Genomic DNA, 26,287 nt, shown 5'->3' on the forward strand with positions numbered 1-26,287 from the left:
CCTCTATTGACCCCCAGTATGGGTCTAGTGGGGGGCAATATATGGTTCACAAAGACCAAAATCATGTCAGAAGCTACCAAATCACATCATTATCAACACCGTGAACAACAATTCATCCAAAAAAAAAGAAAAGCAGCTATGTAAACCCATATTGACTGGCAATAAACGATTAACAAATACCAGAATAAATTGAACCGTTTCAAAACAGAATCACAACAAACTTAGCACAACGAAACATATCAAACTTAGCACAACAAACTTATAAGCATGAAAAATATCAAATCGAACCAAATCAAAGATGAAATTCACGAAACACAGACCAAAATTAACGCAATAAGTCGGAAATAACAAAACATACAGGAAAACAAAACTCAGATTCAAAAAATCAGCCTCAGACTCAATCGAGATGAATAGCAAACAAGGATAAAAAAATAAAAAAGCTCGAAGACACGGAATTGAAATCGTTTCAAACCGAGCTGCAGCATGGTTGAAATCCAAAGCGACATTGCTTCTTTCTCTCTCCATTGCGAGCTTCTCTCTCTATCGCACCAGAACCAGAGCTTCTCTCTCTAAGCAGAAGCTTCTCTCTATTCATTACCTCGGGAGACTAGGTCGACTAGGTCGCGTTAACAAAAGGGTAAAAAGGTAAACAAAAATATATTAAAATAGAAATGTTGTGTAAAAAGAAATAGATCCTTAGAGTGTTTAGGGTAGAGGGGAATTAAAAAAAGTTGCTGGGGTAAGTGGGAACATTGACTATAAAATTAGGGTAAATGGACAAAAACCCTATTTTTATTTCTGATCCATATCCCTCTGTATGTGTGACTACCTAAAACAAATCCAACATTCAACTTTTACTTATAAATCAAAACAGAATCTCTCATCCTTCTTTCACCCTTTTTTGTAAAGAGGAAAGAGCTGATCTTCCTCCTCAAGATGAACACACTAACTTTAAGGTCTCCTTTGGTGACTTGGATTGATTGGATATGTAAATACCTTAGATTCAACGTGTATTAAAGGATGAAATGGAGGCTGACTTCCAACTTTTCTCCAATTTGAAGGAAGAAGATGGATTAGTTATAAGGAATTGATATCCCATCTTGTGCAAATTGGAAACCATAGGTGTCCTTCATTTAACCATCATCTTCTTTCTTCAACTTCCAGAAAAGTTTAGAAATTACGTATGCACCAAAAGTTTAGAAATTACGTATGCACCAAAAAGGTCCAAGATATCGGAACTGATATCAAGCTCAAGCCCAGAAAATGGTGGAGGTCACATTCTAATGATCCCATAACCGACCACTGGCCACATTGTGATTGATTTGCAGAATTTGGAAACAGTGCAGAAAGCTTATATCAGAAATCTACAGCAGCCCCTGGCAAAACAACCCTCATGTGCAGTTAAAGCCTATATGTATTGAATTTCATAAACATCTTAAGAGTTCCACCGCAATGTCGAAAGACAGATACAGACATGGATATATGTTAAGATGAGTAATATATATGCACCTATTTTTGCAAGCTTATAAACATGAAATATTTATAACGGAGCTATCTCTTCCAAAAGCATATATCTGCATGCCTCTTCCAGCCATATTGAAAAGACAACAAATGAGGATGTATTTTTCCCTACCTAAGAGTCTACAAACAAAGTAGCAATTGTTTCGTACAGTAATCACAAAGTAGCAATTGTTTATTTTTTCTCATACAGTAAATATCCCATATGGCCAAGGAGAAAACTGAATTCCCTCATCTTTTAGTTTCTTAGCTTCATTGCTTATCACCTTAAATGCTGAAAGTATCGTGTATCAAATAACCCTTCATTTGACCCAAGCTACATTCTCTTGTTCCAAAAGGATAGAACGAAACATGGTTATAACTAGCAAGAAACAATTATCGAAAAACTATTTCAGTAGATCTAGTGGCATTCATCTAGGCTAAAGGCTAAGCTGGGATTTGGATTTGTCACGTTTTTATGGGAATTTAAGCCAAAAACAAACTAAATCCATCATATATACTATCTTTTGAAACCATCTCTGCCAAGAAAAGATCATTTTGGGCCATCAATATATATTTGTACATTTGAAGCACAGAAGGATGTGTGTCCTACGCATAAATAACAAAAAAAAAAAAAATACTATGAAGTAATTTTCCTTAGCATGCTAAGAGCCATAGTGAATTCTATCAGGAGGTTGAATTCTTTGAACAGCTAGGGCCATGCTTTTTACTACAGCAAGGTATTTTACTGAAATACTAAACATGTCTAAAACAATTTAGATGGAAGCGGTATTTTTGCTAATGCTTGTTCCTCTTGACTTAGGTACTAGTAGAAAAACTAATACAACATAAAGGAGAGATATAACTGAGCAAATTTATGTTGAATCCGGTCAAACCCAGCAAAAAAGAGCTTCACATAAAAGCCGAAATCACAGTGCCACATAAAAACCGTAAACATTAATATACACTAAATAAATATCTGATCTCACAATCATAGTGCCAACATATTATTGAGGGGGAAAGGAACTTTGATTCATTCTAAGCAAGATAGTTACATTAAAAATTGGATCCACAAATAAATAGCCCTTATTGACTTGATTTGAAGCTAGACAGATCAGTATAGAACCATACCTAACTGAACAAAGTACTCATCAGAGTACATTAAGCAATTCACTAACCTTTACATATCCACCACCACTGCAGAGATTATTGCATACATGCAGAGATCAGTTTTACAAGAAAAGACATCATCCGTCAACAATGAACTGATCATCTTGATTATCTCCATCAACCCTAGCAATATCGTCATGATCCAAACTATTCCTTCTCATGAATTAACGCTTCTTCTCTTCTTCTTATCTCTCTCTCCTCACTGTCCTTCTCGAATGCTTCCCATTATAGAATCCTCTGCTTCTTCAACTGCTCCCTTGCCTTTTCTTTCTCCTCCTTCTTCTTCACCCATTCCTCCCATTTCCATTCCCGTTCTTGCTCACACTCCTCTGTCTCTCCCTTTCCCTCTCCGCCTCACGCTGTTCTAACCGAGCCTCCATTTCCCTCAACTTGCCCAACGCCTTCTTTCCCAATGCAGTCGAAACCTCCCTCTTCCGCTTCTTCTTTAAACTAGAACCATTCTGCTCCGCTTCTTCACACACTCTCCAATGTGTAAGCCCCTCCAGAAGTTCTCTATGTTCCGGAGGCTCCCCGTGTGCCGTCCCTTCTTGTTCAGAAATTTCAACGCCATTACGACGTCGCTTCGTTCTTCTTCTTCTTCTTCTTGAGTGTTGGTAGAATTCTGAGATCGAAAGAATTAGAGATAGAGCGATCAATATATTTGGGATCTAAATACAATTTGGAAAATAGGTTCATTACATAAACGGCCTTTCATAGAAAAGCCCAATTACTGTTAACTGACTCAAAGGGTGAGAAGGGGTGCAAAAATGAGTTGGCATTAGGCATTTAGGCTAGTTTAGCAATTTCATCCTTTCAATGTAACCAAAAAAAAAAAAAAATACAAACTTAAATCACTCACGAAAAAATATTAAAAGAAAAATCCTATATAAAGAACCATAATTGTAGCACACCCACTAATGTTGTAATGTTTAAAGGGATCTTGATAGAGGTATTATTTTCCCTTCATGCATGTACCACATCCTTATCAATGTGTAATGTTAACGTCCTAAACAATTTTCGTCTTTATCAATCAATTAGGTATTGTCCACGACATTGCTTCTAGGATGGCCCATTGTCTAATAAGGTGGTGATTTATGTTTTTCGTTATTTTAGTTTCAGGTACTGCTTAGTTTGCTTCTCTTTTGTAATTTTTCCTTTATCTTTTCATTTAGCTTTCTTGCTTATGTACTAGGTGAGGTTTGTTCCCTTTTCTTTCAAAAATGGTTTTGGCATAGTCTCCGCGTCCCTTTCATTTCTCTCTTCTCATTAATAAAACTCTAACCAGGGACAACGGTGGAAGCTCATATGTAGTAATTGCCGGGTACATGTAATGTCTCTGAGTCGCTCACACTACTGTAGAGAAGTTAACATGACTTAATTTCTTAAAAACGGATTTAATTGAGGCGAAATCCCCTCAAAGTGAATCTGGATGAGAAGTAATTCCTTTTAAAGACAAATCTATGTGAGGAGAAATCTTCACACCCTAACCCGAAAAACGATTATTCCCGAGTTAAGATGTGATTTATAAATAGAGAAAAGAAAATAAATTGTGAAATAACAAATAAAACTTATAAATTCCTCATTGTTTTAGAGAAACAGGAATTGAGAGAAAATCGCTGTGTATTCTCATTGATAATAGGGACCTCTTTATATAGAGGATTACAATGCATAGAATCCGAATCACACAAGGAAAGGTAATCATACATTGAATAGGAATATCTAGATTCTTCTAATTTAACCATATTACCACTAGGTCAAGTAACCTAGGGTTTGGGCCAGACACACAAATAGGGATTTACTTGAACACTCCCCCTTGTGTCGTCCAAACGTGGTGTTTCTCTCGTTGCCTCGCTAAAAACCTTGCCGAGTAACAAAAACCCAGTGGGACAAAAATAACCTCGGTCGAAGGGGAAAAAGAGCACAACACACCCTTCACGTTTCGAGACCATTCATGTAGACATCTCCCCCTAATGTCTGCATCTCCCCCTGATGACTACGGTTATGGGAGTTCGGATGACTTCCGCAAACGATTGTACCAACATATTTCTCGAAAGTGGAATTTAGGCAATGACTTAGTGAGCAAGTCTGCCATACTGTCCTCAGATTGAACCTAGGTCGCTTTGATCTTGAGGAGAGTCTGTTGTTGCTGATTATGCTTGGTGTTGTACGTCGCTTTTGATGTAGTCATGCTTCATTTGTTCAAAACAAGTAGCATTATCCTAAATGCTTGCAGGCTCATCTGTGGTAGACTTCAAACCACAATTGTTAGAACATGCGTAATTATGGATCCAATCCATAAACATTCACGAACCACTTCGTGAAGAGCAATAATCTCTGCATGGTTCTAAGATATAGCGACTAAGGTCTGTTCTGTAGCCCTCCAAGATATCACGGTCTTTTCCCATGGTGAACACTTAACCAGTTTGGAAATGACCTTTGTATGGGTCAGAGAGATACCCAATATCAGCAAAACCTTCCAAAACACATGTCGTTTTGGGATGGGGATAGTGGACGCAGGCCAGTGTTGGCGGCGATCCTGGTGTGTGATGGGTCCGAATCCATCGTCTCTCTGTAGGGATAGAACAAGCTCATATCAATCGTACATCTCAAGTACTGAAAGATATCTTTTTCCACCCATCCAATGGCGTCGCGTTGGCGCACAGCTATACCTAGCTAACAAGTTCACAACATATGAGATGTCCGGTCTTGTGCATTGAGCTAAGTACAATAATGCACCTATTGTACTCAAGTAAGGCATTCCTGCCTCTAGCACATCTTCGTCATCATCCTTTGGACGAAGAGGATCATTTTCAAGATCAAGACTACGAATGATCATGGGGGTGCTTGAAGGCTTGACCTTGTCAAAATGCCTAAGCATCTATCAACACGATGCTCAAGTTCCAAACTGAGATATAATCGTGTTCTCCCAAAATCCTTCATCTCAAACTCAGATTTCAAGTGTTCAGCGGTTTCCCTTAACTCTTTAAGGGCTTCCTACGAAGATCATGTCCAACATGAACTGTGATAGAATCCGAAACTTGTTATGGAAACGCGCGGGCATATCCCTTCCCAATCAAGTAGTCACTTTAGTGAACGTTTCAACCTTATTGCAAATGCGCTCCGTGGTCTAGAGCCACTTGACTTGGGTAAATGAAGTCCACCATGAACCTTCATGCATATTCCGTATCTAGATCCCCGTAGAGATACGTAGTGACCACATTCGTAAGCTGCATGATCAGTTATTCAGAAACTACCAAACTGACAGGGTAGTGGAGTGCAATGATATCCATTACGAGAGAATATGTCTCATCGTAGTCGATTTCAGGGCGTTTTGTGAGAAGTCTTGCGCCATAAGGCGAGATTGCCATCTCTTTTTCTCACCACGCTTTCTAACGAAGACCCACTAGTCAACAGGTTTTATGTTAGGATGTGTTAGCATCACTGGCTCAAAAACCTTCCTCTTTGTTAGAGAATCCAACTTAACCTGGATCACATTTTTCCATTTAGGCCAAATTTCTCTACGTTGGCATTCATTCATCAATGGAGCGTGGTTCGATATCATTAGACTCAACAAACTCATGCGCAACGAAATGCGTGACTACCATCAATTATGATGGAGTTTCTATCCCACGTCTCATGTACACTAGTGTAATTTTCATAGAGCTCTATATTCTCAGGAATAGGTTCTGACGTTGAGGTGTCCCCCAACAATAACCATAACCCAGAAGATACTCATGAGACGGATTTTGAGTCTTGATGATCAAAGGATTGGAATGTGCCAAAGTATCATTCGAACCCACGGGCCTCCCACGCATCCTAGCTGGGGCCATGGCCTATAACGCCAGAGTGCCACTCTCTTTGGCATTGGCGCCATGCCTACCTCCGTGTAGGGTGGCGCTACGTCCTCTCGTAGGGACGTACTTCCTTGCTGGCATATTTGCAGCAGATGTGTGATCTCGTCACTTTAGTAGGGATCGAGATGAGACATAGTGGGGACAGACCACGACAATTTCTGTCGTTCCTGCTGAACATCAGTGTTCTTATCTCCCTCTAACGACGGGAAGATTGTCTCATCAAAGTGACATCCGCTAATTTAGCGGTAAGGAGATCGACATGCTTAAGTGGCGGACGATTGTTGGAGTCTCAAATCCAACTGAGTTGCCCATTCGTCTGTAAGGACCCATTATAAAGCGCTGTGGCGGCACAATTGACACATAAATGGCACACTCAAATATGCGTAAGTACGATATTTATACCGAGTCACTAGCTGTAACGCAGAGGTAGATTGAGTGGCAGTGGGTCGTAGACGAATTAGCATAGCTGCATGCGATATTGCATCACCCCAAGCGGGTATAAGGAAATTGGTGCGCATTACCAATGTCCGGACTACCATCGTAGTCGTTTCCGCGAGACCATTTGGGTGTGTTCATGGGAATATAATGTCCAACATTAGTCCCAATGCAATAACCATTGAAAGTCTTCGATGTAAACTCTCTAGCATCGTCAAGTCCAATTGACGGAATAGGATGATCCGGGGAGTGAGCCCGTTGTTGTATGATATGTGCTAGGAGTGTAGCATAAGCAGCATTACAAGTGGACAATGACACAACACATGACCAGCGTGTTTTCCTGTCAACCAACATCATGAGATATTTAAACGTCCGCAAGTTGGTTGAATCAGTCCAGAGAATCCCCATGGATTCTTTGTGTAAGAACAGAATGAGTATTTTCATATCCTTTGCATAAGACGGTCTCAGTCCTAATTTCCCTAAGGAACGGGCTTTGTAATTAAAACGAGCAATAGACTTTAGAAGCAACCAATGAGAATTTTGGTTAGGCCTGAGCGTCTAAAACGCTATTTTGAAGCAAGTTGGTGATTGCAGCATCACCTGGGGCGCCATCACCATGATGGACGCCATCCATGGTGTCATGGATAGGGACTACGCCAACCCTAGGCTGGTGGTGGATGGAGGCGGTGCCCTAGGCAGCAGCGTCGGTCACACTTAGTCCAGGAATCAACTTTTGATTCATGCTTCATTTCGCTCGAGAGAAAAGATGTCCATGTGAAATCTTTAGTAGACGGATCATCATATCATGACCAGGATGACCTATCCTGTAGTGAAAAAGCCAATATGTGTCTAAATCCAAGAGATCTTCTCTCATAACTTTATTGGATTTAATAGCTCGAATAATGACATAGAGTCCACTAGAGAGACACATAAACTTCTCTAAGATGCGCATTTGTTCGCAATCATTAGAGCTATTGCAAAGGAACTCATTTCCGTTCTCTACATACGTTTTCGCATGGAATCCGTTGACTATTCATAGGTGCGATTTGCCCTAGGAGCGTAGAGAGTTTTTGCGACAGTAATCAAGGTACCATTTGGCAAGTGGAACTTGGGCTATTCCATGTCCTTGAATTAATACTGATGGCCCAGCCATCGTAGTCACAAAGTAATATGCTCAGAATCAAAATTGAGTCATAATGAAAAGAACTCGAAATTTTATTCATAAGCCAACAGAGTTACATCATTGTCTCTTAACCATTAGGAGAATCTAATCCAAATGCTAGCTAATGCAAAACAAAGGTAGTCGTTTGACTTCTTTCTGTAACTCCAAAATAAATATGACCAGGTGAGTAGAGAGATATCGGTGGAGCAAAGCTCGCTTAAGTACCACTTATCTCAAAACCTTCCTAGACATCACACTCATTTTGGATGAGACTATGTGAAGAAAGACTAAACCAATGACATTTACTACAAAGTATATGGCAATTGCCTATTACATCTCTTGGAAAAATAAAGACTTAAACAGAATTGGCGATCTATTGATCCCAGCCAGATTTGTAGTCTTCAACCCTTCACTCTAGATCATCTTCTTGATCTTCTTGTTCCACATAGTGAGCTTCTCTTGCTTCACAATATGCTTTGTAGGCGGGGACAATTTCTTCACGAGCTCTACAAATGTGTGCCCAATGACCGAATACTCCACATCGAGAACATACATCTCTTTGCTCAGACTCCATTGATTGAGGCGCTTTGAAAGCGTCATTTAGATGGCTCTTAGTGTTGGTGGCGCCACCAACATGGCCAGAGGCGTTGCCTCCCTCTCTCTTTCCACGTTTACCTCTTCGGTTCCGTGTTCGCCTATTTAGGCGGTTACCTTCCCAAGTAGAGCGATTATATGGACCAAAACATCCAGAAGTATCCCTAAGATTAGGGTTTCACTCTTGGCGCCCTCTCTTAGGGGCGCGAGTATAATTGGATTCTGAAATATGCTTATTTCTACGGATTTCGAATTATAGTTCTTCATAAGGATGTTGTCATGCTTTTCAGCGACATTCATAGCTCCAATGAGCTCATGAAACCTTGTGATCCGTCCTGCAGTAACATCGATTCGATAGTTCTTAGCAACCATCAATGCAGAGACGGGGAAGGTAGAGAGAGTCTTCTCAATCAACATCGCATCTGTGATCTCTTTACCACAGAATTCCATTAAGGATTTAATGCGAAGTGCTTCCGAGTTGTAGTGAAGAACTGACTTGAAATCACAAAAGCGGAGGCTATGCCATCTCACTTCTAGGTCAGGAAGCAGGGAGTCACGGACGTTTGCCAAATCTTTCTTCGAGTGAAACCCACAGCTTTCTGGGGTTTTCTTCATTCATACACTCGTGCTGGAGCGAATCATCCATATGACGAGTCATTAGGATGATGGCTTTCGCCTTGTTTGCCTCTAAGGCTGCTCTATTTGCTTCCAAAGCTTGAGCTTGCTCAACAGTTAGCACGTCCTGGCTAGGCTCGAGAATCGTATCCAGGATTCCATCGGCCTTGAGATGTTGGCGGACATCACGAACCCACCTGTGATATCCAGAGCCAGTTGTTCCCAATGGAGCAAACTCCAATTTGTTCAGGTTACTCATCCTGAAAGAGAACAAGAAATTAGGGTTAGTTTCGGAGCATAAAAGGCTACCACGAAAACATATAAAATTTCTGAGCGTAGTCGCTCCTAAGAAATTATGAATTTCTGAGCATAATCGCTTTCAAGAAATTAGTAATTTCCAAGCGTAGTTGCTTCTAAGAAATTCGATTCCAAAAGGGATTGGATTAGATCGAAACAATGATGTGTTTGTGGTCGATCATAACTTCTCAACAAACTCTAAGTTTGGAGGACACTACAAGCTCCAAGCTTGGAGTGAGCACGAACCCCCACAGTTCGGCTTAATTTGGTCTCCCCTATGATGAAGAAAGGGGGGTAGAAGAAGGGAGGTTGCAAGTCCCCAAGAAAAAGAAGCGAAAAAGAATAAAAAAACTTCAAAAGCGGGAACTGTTAGTAAACCATACCTCTTAGGATTGCAGAGCTTATTCGATCGTCGTTGTAGGATTGCAGACGAGCTTCAGTCCTAGGCGAATCAAACTTGTTGAAATTCAGAGCAGATTCGCTTCTGAACAGCTCCCACTCCAATTGGTGTACAGGTCTCAAAACGACTCCAATAGGGTGATATGCACATGAACGAGAGGAGAAACTAGGAGGAGAATGATGCAATGGGCATGCAGTGGTGCTGCAGGGGCAGCAGACGTGCGGCAAGGCTGCAGGAGAGCAACGGCGGTGAATCTCAACGGTGGTGAGGCGGCTAGCGTGGGCCTAGGTGCTTGCGGTAGCGACGAATATTTTCAGGTTTTTGGTTTTGGTTTTTGTGGTTAGGGCTCGTGCTGATAACGTGTTTTAGAGAAACGGGAATTGAGAGAAAATCATTGTGTATTCTCATTGATAATAGGGACCTCTTTATATAGAGGATTACAATGCATAGAATCTGAATCATACAAGGAAATGTAATCATACATTGAATAGGAATATCTAGATTCTTCTAATTTAACCCTATTACCACTAGGTCAAGTAACCTAGGATTTGAGCCAGACACACAAATAGGGATTTACTTGAACACTCATTTAATAATGGTTCAACGAACTTTCAAATTCTTTTTAGTAGCAAATAGAAACCTCAAAGAAAACTTTAGTAAAGTAAAATTACAAGAGCAACTTGCATTTTGACAAAGTGGAACTCGTAAAGCCCGTTATTACATCAAACTAAATTGAAAATATAGTCTAGTAGACGAAAATCACCATCCATGACAAAGAAAAGAAAGGAAACAAGTCTCTTTAGCTCAAGCCCTTCGCACGCAGAACTCAACGAGGGGTAACCTTTCCTGGAAAATAGTAGAATAGGGATGAGCTTCTACCGCATAGTAGGGGAAAATCTTCTCACATACTCATGTCTCTAATAACTAAACCGAAAAACAAACAAACACCCACTAATACTCGCACCACCCGTTCTTCAAGACGAACTTCCACCCATTAACCCATGTTCCTTCCATTCGCAACCCATTTTGCTAGTCATCTTATCCTCCCCTCGATCTCTAGGTCCAAATCATCTAATCCGGAATCACCAACTATACCTAAATCGATATCCCATCCCGGAATCACGGACTGTCGACATCCCCCCTCGAAATCACCGACTACCGACATTCCATTTAGAATCACCGGCATAGGTATAATCGATATCCCTTTCCCTTGTGCACACAGACTCGCTTGAACCCTGGTCCCTACGAGGCTTGGACTCAACTACGCAAAATATTTTCCCCCCAATACTTCCCCCACGTCTCAACAAATATCAGTCGTTAACAACATATTTACTGTTATTGTAGCACAAAAGATAACAAGCATTTTACGTCACCACAAAAAAACAAGTCCATTGCTATCCATAAAGCCAAGTTTCTACCATGGTATATAAATAGAGAAAAATTCAGGTACCCTCCCCAAACTATTCTGCCAAGGCCAATTTGATACCCGAACTCTCAAAAGTATCAATGTGATACCCAAATACCTATATTGGCATCAACGTGATACCTCCGTCAAAAATTTCTAACGGTTCCGTTAAAAAATGACGTGGCAAGCACATGAAGACCAAAAACAAATAAAAAGACCAATTTACCCTTTTCTTTTGTTAATTCATTTGTTTTTTCTTTTTCTTTTTCCTTCTTCTTCAGCTTCTTCTTCTCTGATGATCTGGGAACTGTCCCAGAAAACTTGACATCATCATCATGAGGAGTCGATGATGCTTAAGCCTACTTTACTACTACCCCAGCTTCTCTCGTCTTTTCCATCATCCTCACAAACTCAAAATCAAACCCAGATAAATTCAGTATGTCATAAACCCAGATAAAACATTTTGTTCTATCTCCATCATCATCACTCAATATAATCAGATCTGTGAATTTAAATGAAGAAGGCCATGAAATTCGATTTGTAGTTGTTAGTGACCCCAATTTGACCCCCTCATTATCTCTCTCTGTCCCTTATATTACTCCAGTAGTACTATTACTTGCTATTGCTGTTCTAATCAATCACTCCACCATCAGAAAGCAAGCAAATAGTGGGCTAAAACCAGGGAACTGATAATGACCATTAACACTTTATCTTTTTCTTCTTTGCTTATCATCTAACATCTACACCAGCAAATCAAAACCAAAGATTGAGATCACGAAAAGAAAGCTCTGTAACTGATCACTCAGCTTATCGCACGGATCCAACATTTTGTGCAACTATTTTGAAGATCTAAGACAGACCCAGATAAGAAAAACGAGTGAATCGAACTGGGTCTCCACTAATTTGATCAAAGACACAATGCTCTTAAATGAAAAAAACTGAGATTGAAACAAAAGGGGCAATCGGTTTCCATTTGGCATACAATGGCAAGTCGGTCCTCTTGGCATCCTTGATGTTCCTCCCCGCGAAACTGGCTGTGGAGAAGCTTGTTGCCTTGCTCTCAGCTCAGATCCCATACTCCGGAAGCCAAATGCGACCTCATCGACCTGCAAATCTTTCGCCTTTTTCGAATCGGAAACTCACCGCCCACTGATTGGGATTGGGGTTTTCAAGGCCGTCGGGGCTCAGATTGGGATTGGGGCGGTAACTATCATCGGGGCCAAGCTCGCGTTTGAGGCCGAAATTGGAATCCATTTTGGGGTCTGTGGTTGGTGGCTGGTGGCTGTTGACTGTTGACGTCGTCAGGTGTGGGTGCGGAGGTCGAGGAAGCTTGAGGTCGAGGTCGGTGTGGGTGCGGAGGACGAGGTTGGTGAAACCTAAGGATTGGAGCTTGCGGACGATGGCGGAGCCGAATTGGAGAGGATATCGGCGGGGTTAATGATGGTTTGGGTGGTGGAGAAGGAGAGGAGAGAGGAAGTGGAGAGAGAAGAAGAAGAAGTCAGGTTGAAGAAGAAGAAGAAGAAGAAATGAACAAAAAAATTGAATTAAAAAAAAAAAAGAGGGCAAAAAGTCTATTTTGCCCTTTTTTTTTGGCTCACGTGTTTGCCACGTCAGCAAACAGACGGGGCCGTTGGATTTTTTTGACGGAAGTATCACGTTGATGCCAATATAGGTCTTTGGGTATCACATTGATACTTTTGAGAGTTCGGGTATCAAATTGGCCTTGGCAGCATAGTTTGGGGACGGTACCTGAATTTTTCTCATATAAATATGCATTACACAATTATCCATACCATAGAAAACGCACAAAGATTCACACACAAAAATTAGAGAGACCATGAATATATAACAATCATTGGAATCAAAACCCCTACCTCGAAAAGAGTTAATGGGCCTACCCTTGTTCCTGCTCCTCACCAGTAGTCTCTCCTTCGTAGTTCGCGTCTTCCCACACACAAAAGATCATACATTAGTCTGATGAACAGAAGAAAACATAAATACGTACTACTTGATTCTCGAGTGAAAACGTAAAGGTGTTAAGCTCCTTAGAATGCATGTAAGCGTAAGTCTGTGTTTGTCAAATGATTTCTAGGAAGATGGTGTGTCACAGCTCACTATTAGACTCTAAAAATTAACTTTAGAGGCTGCGGCAAGCCAAAAAAATGGTTGGGGTCGTTTTTTCCGTCACCGAAAGGTCCTGAACTTCCCTCTAGGTTTTCTTACTCAAAACTCAGCCAAAATTTACGCATAATATATGAAAATTATACTACTCGAAAAGATCTACGCGAATACATGGTTACTTTTGCTTTTCAGAAACTGTGGCCAGAGGTAAAACGTTCCAGAAATTGATGTGAAACAACCCTCCTAAAAAAAAAAGACTCAGAAAGAAAAACTACACCTCTCCAAGAGATCCAAACTGAATTTCTACCTCTTCCAAGCTAGAAATCTTGATTCACGAGTACACACAAGGTAGAGAAACAAGAGTAATAATGAAAAGAAACTCACCGTTCACAAGGTGCCCCAAAGAACTCTCTCTTCCCTCTCTTGTTGAACAGAAAAAGAAAAGAAAAGAAAGAACTCTCTCAACCTCCCCTTCTTACGTTGAAAACAGCCAAAGAGACAGAAGAAAAAACTTCTCTTTCTTACGTTGAAAACAGCCAAAGAGACAAAAGAAGAATAAACTTCTCTCTTGTCAAAGCTTTCCATATTAACTCACTCTTAATGGGCTTAGAATAAATCCCATAATTCCCTTCTTAAATTTCCTAACTCAACATAAATTAGAAATCCTAAATGAAAGTCTTTGTCTTGTAAGTCCTCATAACTACCCTACTAGGTCAACTAAGATTTCAAAACAGAAAATCACTTTCTAAAAAGAAGCTAATCACAAAAGAAAAAAAACAAGTTAATAAAGATAAAAACAAAGTAAATAAAAAATAAAATTTGAGAGCCGATTATTACAAAATCCCTCAAACCAAATACGGGTGAGGAGTAATCACCTCAAAGAGAATTTAGGTGAGGAGAAATCCCTCATGCAGTGGGCACTCATATGTATAATTGCCCTAGAGGTTTTGTGGGTGCATGTCATGCCTCTCACACTACTGTAGTCTGTAGAGAAGTTAACATGACTTAATTTCTTAAAGACGAATTTAGGTGAGGCGAAATCCCCTCAAAGCGAACCTGAATGAGAAGTAATTCCTTAAAGACCGACGAGAATCTATGTGAGGAGAAATCCCTCAAGGCGAATATGGGTGAGAAGTAATGTCCTCAAAGAGAATCTGGGTGAGAAGAATCCCCTCAAAGCAAATCTAAATGAGGAGTAATCCCTTGAAGAAGAATTCAAGTGAGGATAAATACACTTAAGATGAATATGAGTGAGGATAAATATATACCCCCGCTTTGATACCATTTTGTCACATCCTGACCCTGGAAAGAGACTAATAAATAATCAAGTAAATTCCACATATCACATAAACAATTTCAATAGTTGAAACTTGTACTGAAACAAAATCAGCTCAACCAAATTTCATCAACCATGTTTCCTTTAAAATTTAACAAATCGTCATTTAGTTTTCTCTTTTCCCTGGTTAGCCCCAATGTTTCTAGAATTAAGGTCATCGAGAACACCCCGTATTAAGAGGATTATTCTCGATTGAAGTTTGAGTCTTTTATCCTAGGGAGGCACAATCCCTACTTAATTATCCGCTCGAATCCACGAGCCTCAATCAGGTTTAGAATCTTTCACCCAAGGGACGCACAATCCCCACTTAAATTATAGGGCTAAATACTGGTTACTACCCTGTGGTTTAGGTCCAAAATCAATTCAGTCCCTGGACTTCTAATTTCATTAAAAACACCCCTGCACTTTCAATTTTGATCTAATAGGTCCAATTCGTTAATATTCTGTTATGGGTTCAAGTTATAGTTGGATTATTTGTTGAAAAACTATTTATTTGATAGATTTCTAATAGTGGATCTCACTCCTAAATTGACTATGCAGGCCACCTCAACACCACATCATAAAACATATGCCATATATGAGCCACGTCAACAAGTTAAATGACTCAATTGTCGGAAGTCTAATAAATTGGACCTATTAGATCAAAATTGAAAGTGCAGCGGTGTTCTTGATGAAATTAGAAGTTCAGGGACTGAATTGATTTTAGACCCAAACTACAGGGTAGTAATCAGTATTTAGCCCTAAATTATATTATAGGCCTAACCATATTAAATTCATTAACATTACAAAGCTTCTTTCATTTCAATCCAATTCAGAGAATCCGCTTGTTAGCAAAACAACAATCATTTTTGCATCAAACCTCTTGCTTAATTACAAACAAATCATATACATAAAACTAAACTTTATAATCGCAGCACATAAGGAAGAGTACATACCTTCATAGCCATTAAAAAGAAATTGGGTAAATCCGAGCAATTACTCAAGTCTGCAATCGAAGAATCGGGAACTATCCACCTCTAGATATTGAGATCATGCTCAAACTCATTTTTTTTAGTGATTTTTTTAATTTGATGTGACTCTTATACATATTGAACAGGACAAGTTTCCTTGAATTAAAATTGGATGGCAAATATTGGAAGGGAAAGTTAGGCCAATCAACATACCCTCAAGCTATTGAGCAGATAATTAAGAAGTCCAGAAAATTATCTATTACGGTGGATAATAAGTTTAAGATTTTGCATCTTGGAGACAGTGGTACCACTTAAGCAGATCACATCTGAATATTTGGGCAAATCCACCTTGATGCCTATAATCTTGGTTGTTCCCTGCAATTGTACTAACAAAGCAGAATTTTTCAAATAAAATCCAAGTGTTTCATATGACAGTTTTTCTTTTTAGGATGTTAAAAAAAATAATTAAATTTGAGGTAAATTAAGATATGCACTATATCTATACTATTATTAAGAGAAGAGAGCTTACTCTCCAAAACTGAATTTTTTTACCAATTTAACCCTTATATATTAAAAAACTATGAAATATAATTAATTAATAGGGATAATATAGTAAATTGTAAAATAGAAAAAAAAAGAATAAAAATAAAAAAATAGCAGAAAATGTGGTAGTTGTACGAAAAGTTTTCCTATTACCTTTAACTTCTCTCCACACACAAAGTGGGTGAGTTCTGCTAGTATTTAATTTTCATACCCAATAATCACTCAGTAAGCTTTTTTTTTTTTTTTTTTTTTTTTTTTTTTTTTTTTTAAAGAGGATCAAAGGGTTTCACTCCTGCCCCCATGACTTCGTACATAGGTAATAGGTGCTCTAACCACTGAGCTAAGCTTAAAGTAAAGAGAAAAATGTAAATATGAATACTTCATCTGATTGGGACACAACTGATAGGTGTGGGAGTGGAGAAAGTTACTTAAAGAAAGTGGGTGGTTATTATAAACGGTATATGCAAATCTTTTCTTTAATTTTGTTTTTTTTTTTTCTATATTTGCAATTTACTTGTTTATCATTTCTAATTAAATTTGGCTTCCATAACATTTTAATATAGTATAGATATGCAGGAGTTTTCCCCTCATCATGGAAGTATGGAACACTCATTTGATAAAAAATACTCTGGTTTAGGAGAAGAGGCTTCTTCAATATTCACCACTGAAACAAAGCTAGCTGTCAAGATGACAAAAGTGCTAGTGAAAGAGTTCAAAGATTTAAGCAAAGGGTACCAAGGAAGTTTCTAATTTTACCGACGCGTTTTCACAATTAAGAAGCCGACAAAGTGCACAAAAGAAAGAACGGCAAATGAACTTATTGATATCCACATATCATGCAAAGACTGTCCAAGTCAATGAATTCTATTTGTTCCATTTCCCACATTCCTAGTTTGAGTGTCGAGAGTCATATAGCATGGCATGACAAGGTTTGGAATTGACCTTGTGTCTCCGTGTACCAGATCTGATCTGGTAAATACCTGAATATGAATCACTGAATTAGAAGGCTACCCCAAAAGTAAATTTAAGTTCCTGGATATATGTATAGACGTACTACAGAGGAAGATGTCCCCATCTTTGTATACTTTCTGCAGGATTTTCCCTATCAACTTTATCAGGCAACAGTCAGTTGAATTGTTAACGAAATAACGAAAAATAAATCTATGTTTGAAAATGATTTATATTATTTGGTGATGTTTAACACCAACTGATACAACATTCCTTCGAGTGATTATTCAGAACAATTTTGCATTTCAGATCAGCCATCAATCTGATTGGATCATTTACTTAACAAGCCTTGGTAGTCCATCTATTCTTTTAACTTTTACATAACCACTGACCAAGGCTTTACAGGAAGCAAAATCAGGGACATGAACCTTAACTATCCTTAAATCAAAGACCTCCTTTACCATATCCATTTTTTGATTCAGATGAATATTAACCAGCGTGCGTATTGTAAGTTATCCTGCTAAGCTCCACACCATATTAAACCATTTCGTCAACAACGTTCTGGATGAGTTGAGACTCAAATCCTGGCTGCAAGTTTAGAAGCATAGAAACATTTAATGAAATGGTATATTTCCATATATGTTTGGAAAGGCAAAGAATACAAACTTTTTGTGTAATGTGCGTGACACACACTAAGAAATGTTAGACTAGTAGGTTAAAGCATCAAACAATGTTAGCATTATCCCGTAGTTCAATGGTCACACTAAGAAATATCTCCAATTACCACTCCTAAATAAGTTTCGTTCTAGAATCAGACGTCCATTTTCAAGGGATGAGAGCAGCTGAGTATGACAGAGAATATTACCACTCATAGATGCGCACCTACTTGTCTATGAACTTTTGATCTTTCAATTTATGTTATATCTCAAACCATAAGGTCCATAATTTCAAAGAGTAATATGGATCTTCAATCAATCCTATAGAATTAATTCAAAATCTGCAAAGGATCAGAGTACTAGAGTTATATCACTGATGCAATACAGTTGATCGGGCTGCCACAACATTGCAGCTTTCTCCTCTATCTGCAGTGACTGCAAAGAATATCTCCTTTCATTAGCATTATGACTTCAATGATAGCCACACAAATTTAAATCCTCAAAATTGAAGAGAAAGAGGCAGAAATTAGTATGGTGATGGCAACTTTTACAATAGAGACACAATCGCTAATTAATGATTCAGACAATGGCACGACCCTATAATGGCAGCTTCAAGAATAAAAGGTGGTTTCAGTAATCATGGTTCATCCATTACTGTCTCATGTCAACTCTGTCTTAAGAATGGTTCATAAAACGTCACCTTTTCCAAAAGACACAACCTAGCAATTATGCATATTCAAGCACAGTTGAATGCGAAAATATGCTGTGCACGAGCACGTGTAAAGAGGCCAATCAGTATTATTTAAGCAAACAAGGCCCTGGAGGTTAAATTTTCAATAATCCTCATATGCCTTGGGAGATATAAGGAAAGGTCTCCCCTTTCTACGACTCTAAATTCCTGATCTCTAAGCTGCCATAATTAGAATGAAAGCAGGCTATGCTTAACTGCAGCACAAGGCACTTGGAAGCAGGTTAGAAATATCACAAACTGAGCTATATAAATTAATTCCAATCTTTCCATTGCAGAGTACCTTGCAGCTGTCTTTACTAGGGGTTTGCCCTGCTCTCAGCTTCATTCTCTTATTGCCAACCTGCAGCTAGCTGCTAGGTCCTCTACCTAAAGGTTGAGGGGGGAAGTTACAGTATAGGATGCTTAACTGAGTCAGTGTAACTATGGTTGCTGTCTATAATTAGTTATCAGTAACTATGACTATGCTTACTGTCTATAATTAGTTGTCAATAACTATGGTTACACTGCAAGTTGTAATACTAATAAGCCGGTTACGACTGTTAGCAAGTCAATTACTGAGTAAGACAATTGAATTTTCACTCATCATCAAGAAAGCTGCAATTCTCAATCCATTCATTCTAAAAAAAAAATTCATTCATTCTTGGGTCTCATTCTTCATCGAGTCTAAAACACTGGAATATGCCCCCGTACGTATTCCATATTTCAACATCTTCTATCCTCTACTACCAGAATTTTCCCAATCTTTATCAACAACTCAGAAATATAAGCTAAAGTATGAATAAATCCACTAATAATTTATATACATGCAATTGGAGATACAATCATTCAAGAGAGGCCACCGCGAAAAATTTGCTGCTTCGGTAAGAGCTGGCCCCTATTGCATGTTTCAACTTTTTTTCAAAGTCTAATGTACGAAATGTGCACACTTTACACTATCCTTAATAAAAGAATCATGTGTCGAACTTTATTTTTTCATATGGCTGACGTGCACACTCACACATTGTAAAGTGCCATTTTTCTTTTTACAGAGGTGTTTTAGGTAGTTTCCCTACTTTAGTTGGTGAGGTCAAAATTTCATGTTATATACTCATAAATTTCTTTCTAATCAATAATGCTAGGAAGATACATAGCATGCGTTGTTTATAATTAGCTTTATCTGTATTTGAAGATATATAGCATTATGTCACTGTCACTTGTGATAAACAAAGAGCACTGAAAGCCAGCAAACATTACCAATTAAAGGCCTAGAGTTAAAAGTAAAAAATATTAAAAAGCCAGACAACCAATGAGCAAACAGGATTTGATATTGAAGAACAAACCCAGCCTTGTTCGGGTTGATTGATCGAGATCGAGTTGACCATCATATGAATCCAGATAAATTGGTGCCTCTGCCTCTGGCCATCAAGTGCCATACTTCGAGATCGACTTCTAAATATGACAATGCAGAAAAAGCAGGTCAGTGAAAAATTATCAGAACAGATTAAGATTTTATGTTGAATGGAAAATATTTATACCTGGAATCCAACTATTAATCATCCCCATCATGTATGATCATAGCATTATTTCCACCTGAATCTTTTTTGTTGGATGATGAGGTTCCTGTTCTTTCAAGATCGACTTTAGCAAAAGAAAGGCTTCTTCTAAATATGAAAATGCAGAAAAGGCACGTCAGTGAAAGATTATCACAACAGATTAAGTTTATGTGGCATGGAATATTAATACTTGGAACCCAACTATTAATGATCATAGTGTACGTACTTCAAGGCCTCGCTCGGTATTTGGTTGATGATACTAGAGCTAGCTGCACATTGTGCGTGACCAAAATCACAAGCAGGTAATTCCAAAGCACCTCAGAAATGCTAACATTGCTCTGCCTATATTAGTTTGTCTTGCCAAGTCTTCAAATCTTTCGGTTGGAAGATGAGGTTCATGTTCTTGTTCCTGTTCCTGTTCCCCATCATGATGATCATCGTCTACTTCCCCGGAATTGCTGTCATCTGATACCAATGATGCTACAGCTGCCCCTTCTGCGTTTTCAAAATCAGAAATGCTAGCATTGCTCTGCCTATATCTTTCTCGTGCCACGTATTCACCACTTACTTGATCATCATCATTCTCTTGCATATTACCCAGGTGGACCCCGAAACTTTTTACGGGCAACCTTTTGCCACACGGGTAAAATGCGTGAAAAGTCACTCGAACAACAGGATCCACCACCTCTAGCTCCTTGAAAGCAATACACGTCAGACGCACATGTACATGATCATGAGCTGATGACTCGGTCGCTTTTGATTCAAAATAGTGCCCACCGTCACTATACTCTCTTTTATCAATCACAACCGTCACAGAAGAACCATCAAAACCAGCGGAGCAATCTTGGGTAATTTCAAAAACAACACAGACAACCAATCGTATTCTCTCAGCCTTCAGATTCCTAGGGACTTCTATCAAAATTTCACATATATCATAAGTTTCATGACCAGGAAGCACACTTGTGTCCACCTCACCCCTATCAAACCACTTTGGAACTTCAATTTCCGGGAGGCTTGGAAGCATAAGATTCCAACACTTCACATGCCGATCTAAGCCGGCATGCACCAGCTGCAAGATACATATGGCTGTGTTAACTATTACTAGTCAACATTGTAAAAGAGAAAGAAAAAATTATATTACATTTTGTGTGCGTGGGGAGGGAGAGAGAGAGATGGAAAACCTGATACGGTAATGTTTTTGCCATTTTCGACACCATGTCCATGCCAAAATTATCCATGTCCATGCCAAGATTATCCATAAGTCTATTGCAATTAGACAATTGCATGACTTGAAGATGTCCCGGAGTGTCTCTCTGTTCCAGTATATTTGACAATTTTGAAAGTCTTTCCAACGATACGCAATCATCCAGCTTTAGATGTTTTATATTTGGTGGAAGTTCTGAAATGTCTCGAAGTCTCTTGCAACCAGCCAAATTAAGAGAATGCAACTCGCGAAATTTGCTGATGCATGCCGGAAGACTATCAAAACTGCCTCCTGATAGATTAAGTACACCTAATGTGGACACACAGTCGAGATTCGTTAGGAAATCAGAGACTGATAATTTGCATCCTTCAAATTGTAGATTCTGTAGCTGGGGAAACAATAATGAACCACGATCATCATGCCCATTGTTTGAATTAGTTGAAAGCATCAAAGGAAGAGATTCTACACTTGACGAAACCAAAGCGCTCACCCTACTTGGAAATGTCTCCAGTTTTGGGCACCAAGAGAGGTCTAGAGATTCTAGATGTTGCAGCCCTCCGTACACACTGTGCGGCACATTTGTAAGGTTTGCACATCCTTTTAGTTTAAGGTGAATGAGATTTCTAAATGACAAAGGCAATTCTTCAATCAGAGTTTCAGAAGCGTCCACATTCTGCAAGGAAGTGATAAAACCAATTGATGAAGGCAGTTCTTTAATGAGAGTTTTAGACAGCTTCAATTCTGTTAAAGAAGTAAGATTTCCAATTGATGAAGGCAATTCTTCAATGAGAGTTTCAGACACGTCCAATTCCACCAAGGACGTGAGATCCCTAATTGATAAAGGCAGTCCTTTAATGGGAGTTCCAGACAGCCTCAATCTTTTTAAGCAAGTGATATTTCCAATTGATGAAGGCAATTCTTCAATGAGAGTTTCAGACGCGTTCAATTCCTTCAAGGAAGTGAGATTCTCAATTGATAAAGACAATTCTTTGATGGGAGTTTTAGACAGCGTCAATCTCTCCAAGGAAGTCAGATGCCCAATTGATGAAGGCAGCTCTTCAATGAGAGTTTCAGACACGTCCAATCCCACCAAGGAAGTGAGATCCCCAATTGATGATGGCAATCCCTTAATGGGAGTTTTAGACAGCTTCAATCTCTCCAAGAAAGTCAGATGCCTAATTGATGAAGGCAATTCTTCGATGAGAGTTTCAGACACGTCCAATTCCACCAAGGAAGTGAGACATCCAATCGATGAAGGCAATTCTTTAAGGGGAGTTTCAAACAGCTCCAATACTCTTAAGGAAGTAAGATTTTCAATCGTTGAAGGTAGTTGTTTGATTGGAGTTCCACCCAAATCCAAAACTTCCAAGGAAGTGCAACATCCAATCCATGAATGCAGTTCTTTTATGCCACTTCGATTTAGTTTCAATCTTTTAATGGCCTCCATCTTGTGCGCAATGTTTATGAAATTCTCAAGCCTTCCACAAAAGGAAAGCTGAAGATCCCTCATGGATTTCCAACTAACTTTAGTTGGAAAAGTCTCAAGACTAGGGCAGTTCCAAAGACTCAAATAATCAAGTTTATTGAGGAATCCAACAGAACGATCCACTTCAACTAAATTTTCACAATTAGCTAGATTCAAACGTTGTAAGTTTGGGCTTCCGGATAAGTCCCAGACTTTTGTTAGGTATTGACAAGAGCTTAGATTTATTGATGTCAGATTTATCAGATGCTGCAAGACAGAGAAGAAAGATATTAAATAAAAAAAATATTGGAGAGGAACGAACAGATGATAAGCTAGAGTTACACGTGTATCCAAAAGAACATACCTTGTATCCATCTCCCATTACTGTGATGTGACTCCTAGGCATATTGATTAGAGCAAGTTCTCTTGGAATTGAATTGGATGGCAAAAATTGTAAGTGACAGTTAGGCCAATCAATTACCCTCAAGCCTTTTGGCAGATTATCAACAACTCCAGAATAGCGTCCAGAACGGTATATGAAAAGTCTAAGATTTCGAATATTGGAGAAAGTGGTACCACTAAAGCATATCACATGTGAATCTTCAGGCAGCTGCACCTTGATGCCTATAATCTTGGTTATTTCCTGGTATGAAATTGCAATAGTATTAAAAAACCAAGCTCTTTCTCAAATAATTAAATTTCATATTCTACTTAGTTTTTAGGATTTTAACAAAAAATAATTAAAGTAGAGGTGAATTAAGATATGCCCTTACTATATTCTCTGTTAGAACGTGGTAAACATCTTCATGAAACCACAATCTGCTACGCTTTCTGGGGATATTGGGTGATTCTTGGTGGACTATATCTCTACCCATTTCTTGTAGCAAGTCATGCATCCAAATGCAACCCATGGATGTATTGATAAGGGCCTTGTCTATGAGCACGTTGATACCATACTTAGCAGGTTTGCGGTGATAAGCTTCTAGTGTTTGTATCACATGGTCTGTATATTCACCTTTGAAGAAACATGCAATGTCAAGAAAAAATTCCTTCACAGTGTCATCCAAACTGTCGTAACTTATTTGGAGAACTTCTCTAATGTTTGGGCTTTTGAAACCCTCTAATGCAACTTCCCATAGCTCTACATTTTCATTGCATAGAGCAGAACCTAAAACAGTCAAAGCTAATGGAAGACCATGAGCATAGCATATTGCACGTTCTGTGAGTTCTACATAACCATCCAAAGGTCGACTTCTTTTAAAGGCATTCATACTGAAAAGCTCTAAAGCTTCATCATGATTCAATTCCTCAACCTCGTACATCAATTTAACACTATGACCTCTCAGCAATTTCTTATCCCTTGTTGTTATGATGATTTTACTACCCATACCAAACCAACTAAGTTCACCGGCTAACTTGTTCAACTGATCCATGTCATTCACATCATCAAGAACTAAAAGAACCCTTTTGTACTTCAATCTTTCCTTTATCATAGTGATTCCTCTAGCTACATTTGTCACCTTCAATTTTGTTCCCTTTAGAATCTCACAAAGAAGTATCTCTTGTAGTTTGACGAGGCCTCCACCGTTTGAATTTTCTCTAACATTTTCTAAAAAACAACTCCCATCAAATTTATGAGCAATTGAGTTATAGACAGCTATGGCAATTGTTGTCTTACCTACTCCACCAGCCCCCCATATCCCTACCATATGAACATCCGTTTCCCCAACACCCAAAAGCTTATGGATCTCTTGCACACGAGGTTCTATTCCTACTGGGTACTTGGCCACATCCAACTTTGTATTGTTTATGACTTGCTCTGAAATCTCTTCAACGATTTTATGAATAACACCGGATTCAGAACAATTCCTAGACATTTAGAATAAACAACATTTAATCAAAAATACAAAAACACATTCACATTTACAGTCACAGATAAATAAAATTAAATAGATATTACGTTGTAGAAGTTCAATTACTGTAAATATAGTTTACCACCGAGTTAAGATATTATCTTTTTAGAAATTATTTGTGTACTTCATTGATTTGTCATTTGTATAACTTGATTATATATCAGGATTAATTCATCTTTTGTCAAAACAATAAAGAAATTGATCGAAAAGAAGAAAACTGAAGCTGAAAAGGAAATTTAAAGCCAGTGGATTATATAGAAAATTACTCTGAGAGAGTCCACCCTGACAAATTTGCCGCTTCTTTAAGAGCTGCCTTCCATATATGGACCTTCTCCTTGAATTTGGATTCATAATTAGCAAGTGCTTCCCCAAAGCTACCTCTGTGATTTCGTATATCCGAGGGATCGACTTTGTAGAAAACTGGTCGAACCTTTTGTTCATATGATTTCCTGCACTCGAGGATCTTGACAAGTTCATCCAAGCACCATTTGGAGGATGCATAGTTTTCAGAGAACACAATGATTGAAATCTTCGACTCTTCAATTGCTTCGAGAAGCGCTGTTGATATTTCTTCTCCTCGTCTGAGCTGATCATCCATGAAGGTGTTGATTCCCATCTGACGCAAAGCGCTGCATAGATGGCCTGTGAAATTGTTGCGTGTATCCTCACCTCTAAAACTCAGAAAGACATGGTATGTCCATGGATGAGAGGCTTCTTCAATGATCACCATTGAGAGCTATGAGATAACAAGAGAGACTGTGAAAGAGTTCTGAAGTTTGGAGAAGAAGGAGGGAGAGTACGTACATTGGATTCTCAAGTCACTGATAAAGCAAAGGTGCTGAGGATGTCCACGCGTTTTCACAATCATAAATGATGTCCACACATCTGTAAAATAGAAATTCAAATGAGCCCACACTGTCCAGTCTCCACTGTTATATCCAGTCCCACACTCGCACCAGTTTTGACCAATTGGTGTAACAAAAAGAAGATATACAGTAATAATTAAACAAAAACTGAAAAAGTCAATTCGATCACATCAAACATCATGCAAAAGTGAGTAACTTGAATTTCATATTTCATGCAAGAATCCTAATTCAATAGAATTTTCAAGTTCCTAAATAACATGTTATCTTCTTGATTAGCATTTGATCTAGTAGTAAGACATAAGTTTCAACGAATTAAGTGTTAGTTAAGGTTTCAAATTCCCATCTCTGCTCTTTTTAACAAAAAGGAAAAAAAGAAAAAAAAAACACATCAAGATTTCACCCACATATAATACCACATCATTTCAAATAGTAAAGTAGTATTACTGGCCTTTCATCCCAACAATATGTGCAAATGCTGCGTTCCCACTTAGCAAGAGAGAATACGAGTCCCAGTCATGTATGAAAGCAAAAGTGTTCAGAACCCAGCCCCAGCTGACAAAATGTCTTATACAA

The 26,287-nt window shown here is 38.8% G+C and overlaps 1 protein-coding gene across 4 annotated transcripts; it reads right to left on the reverse strand.

Annotated features, from left to right (window-relative positions):
* Positions 1-17,543: 17,543 nt before the first annotated feature.
* Positions 17,544-25,713, reverse strand: LOC133708896 (disease resistance protein RPV1-like). 4 transcript variants are annotated; one of them, XM_062134458.1, is made up of 8 exons: positions 25,115-25,711; positions 23,709-24,804; positions 23,300-23,578; positions 21,448-23,202; positions 20,493-21,335; positions 20,249-20,374; positions 20,054-20,162; positions 17,544-17,915 (listed from the first exon to the last, which is right to left on the reverse strand). In XM_062134458.1, the coding sequence occupies exons 1-5, from the start codon at positions 25,576-25,578 to the stop codon at positions 20,559-20,561; spliced, it is 4,371 nt and encodes a 1,456-aa protein (XP_061990442.1). In that variant the 5' UTR covers positions 25,579-25,711; the 3' UTR covers positions 17,544-17,915; positions 20,054-20,162; positions 20,249-20,374; positions 20,493-20,558. The 4 variants fall into 4 exon arrangements, with proteins under 4 accessions (XP_061990442.1, XP_061990444.1, XP_061990443.1 ...); XM_062134460.1 differs by having other exon boundaries at positions 17,544-20,162; positions 20,249-20,350; positions 21,250-21,335; positions 25,115-25,713; XM_062134459.1 differs by having other exon boundaries at positions 17,544-20,162; positions 20,249-20,371.
* Between the last annotated feature and the right edge of the window lie 574 nt (positions 25,714-26,287).

This window comes from Rosa rugosa, chromosome 5 (assembly GCF_958449725.1).
Source record: "Rosa rugosa chromosome 5, drRosRugo1.1, whole genome shotgun sequence".
Classification (NCBI taxonomy): Eukaryota; Viridiplantae; Streptophyta; class Magnoliopsida; order Rosales; family Rosaceae; genus Rosa; species Rosa rugosa.

Coding starts and splice junctions, on each gene's coding strand:
- LOC133708896 (XM_062134459.1), bottom strand. CDS start 25,578: ATGGTGATCATTGAAGAAGCCTCTCATCCATGGACATACCATGTCTTT. Junction 23,579..23,708: donor ACGTTCTAACAGAGAATATA/GTAAGGGCATAT, acceptor ATTTCATACCAG/GAAATAACCAAGATTATAGG. Junction 21,336..21,447: donor CAAAAACATTACCGTATCAG/GTTTTCCATCTC, acceptor TGTATCTTGCAG/CTGGTGCATGCCGGCTTAGA.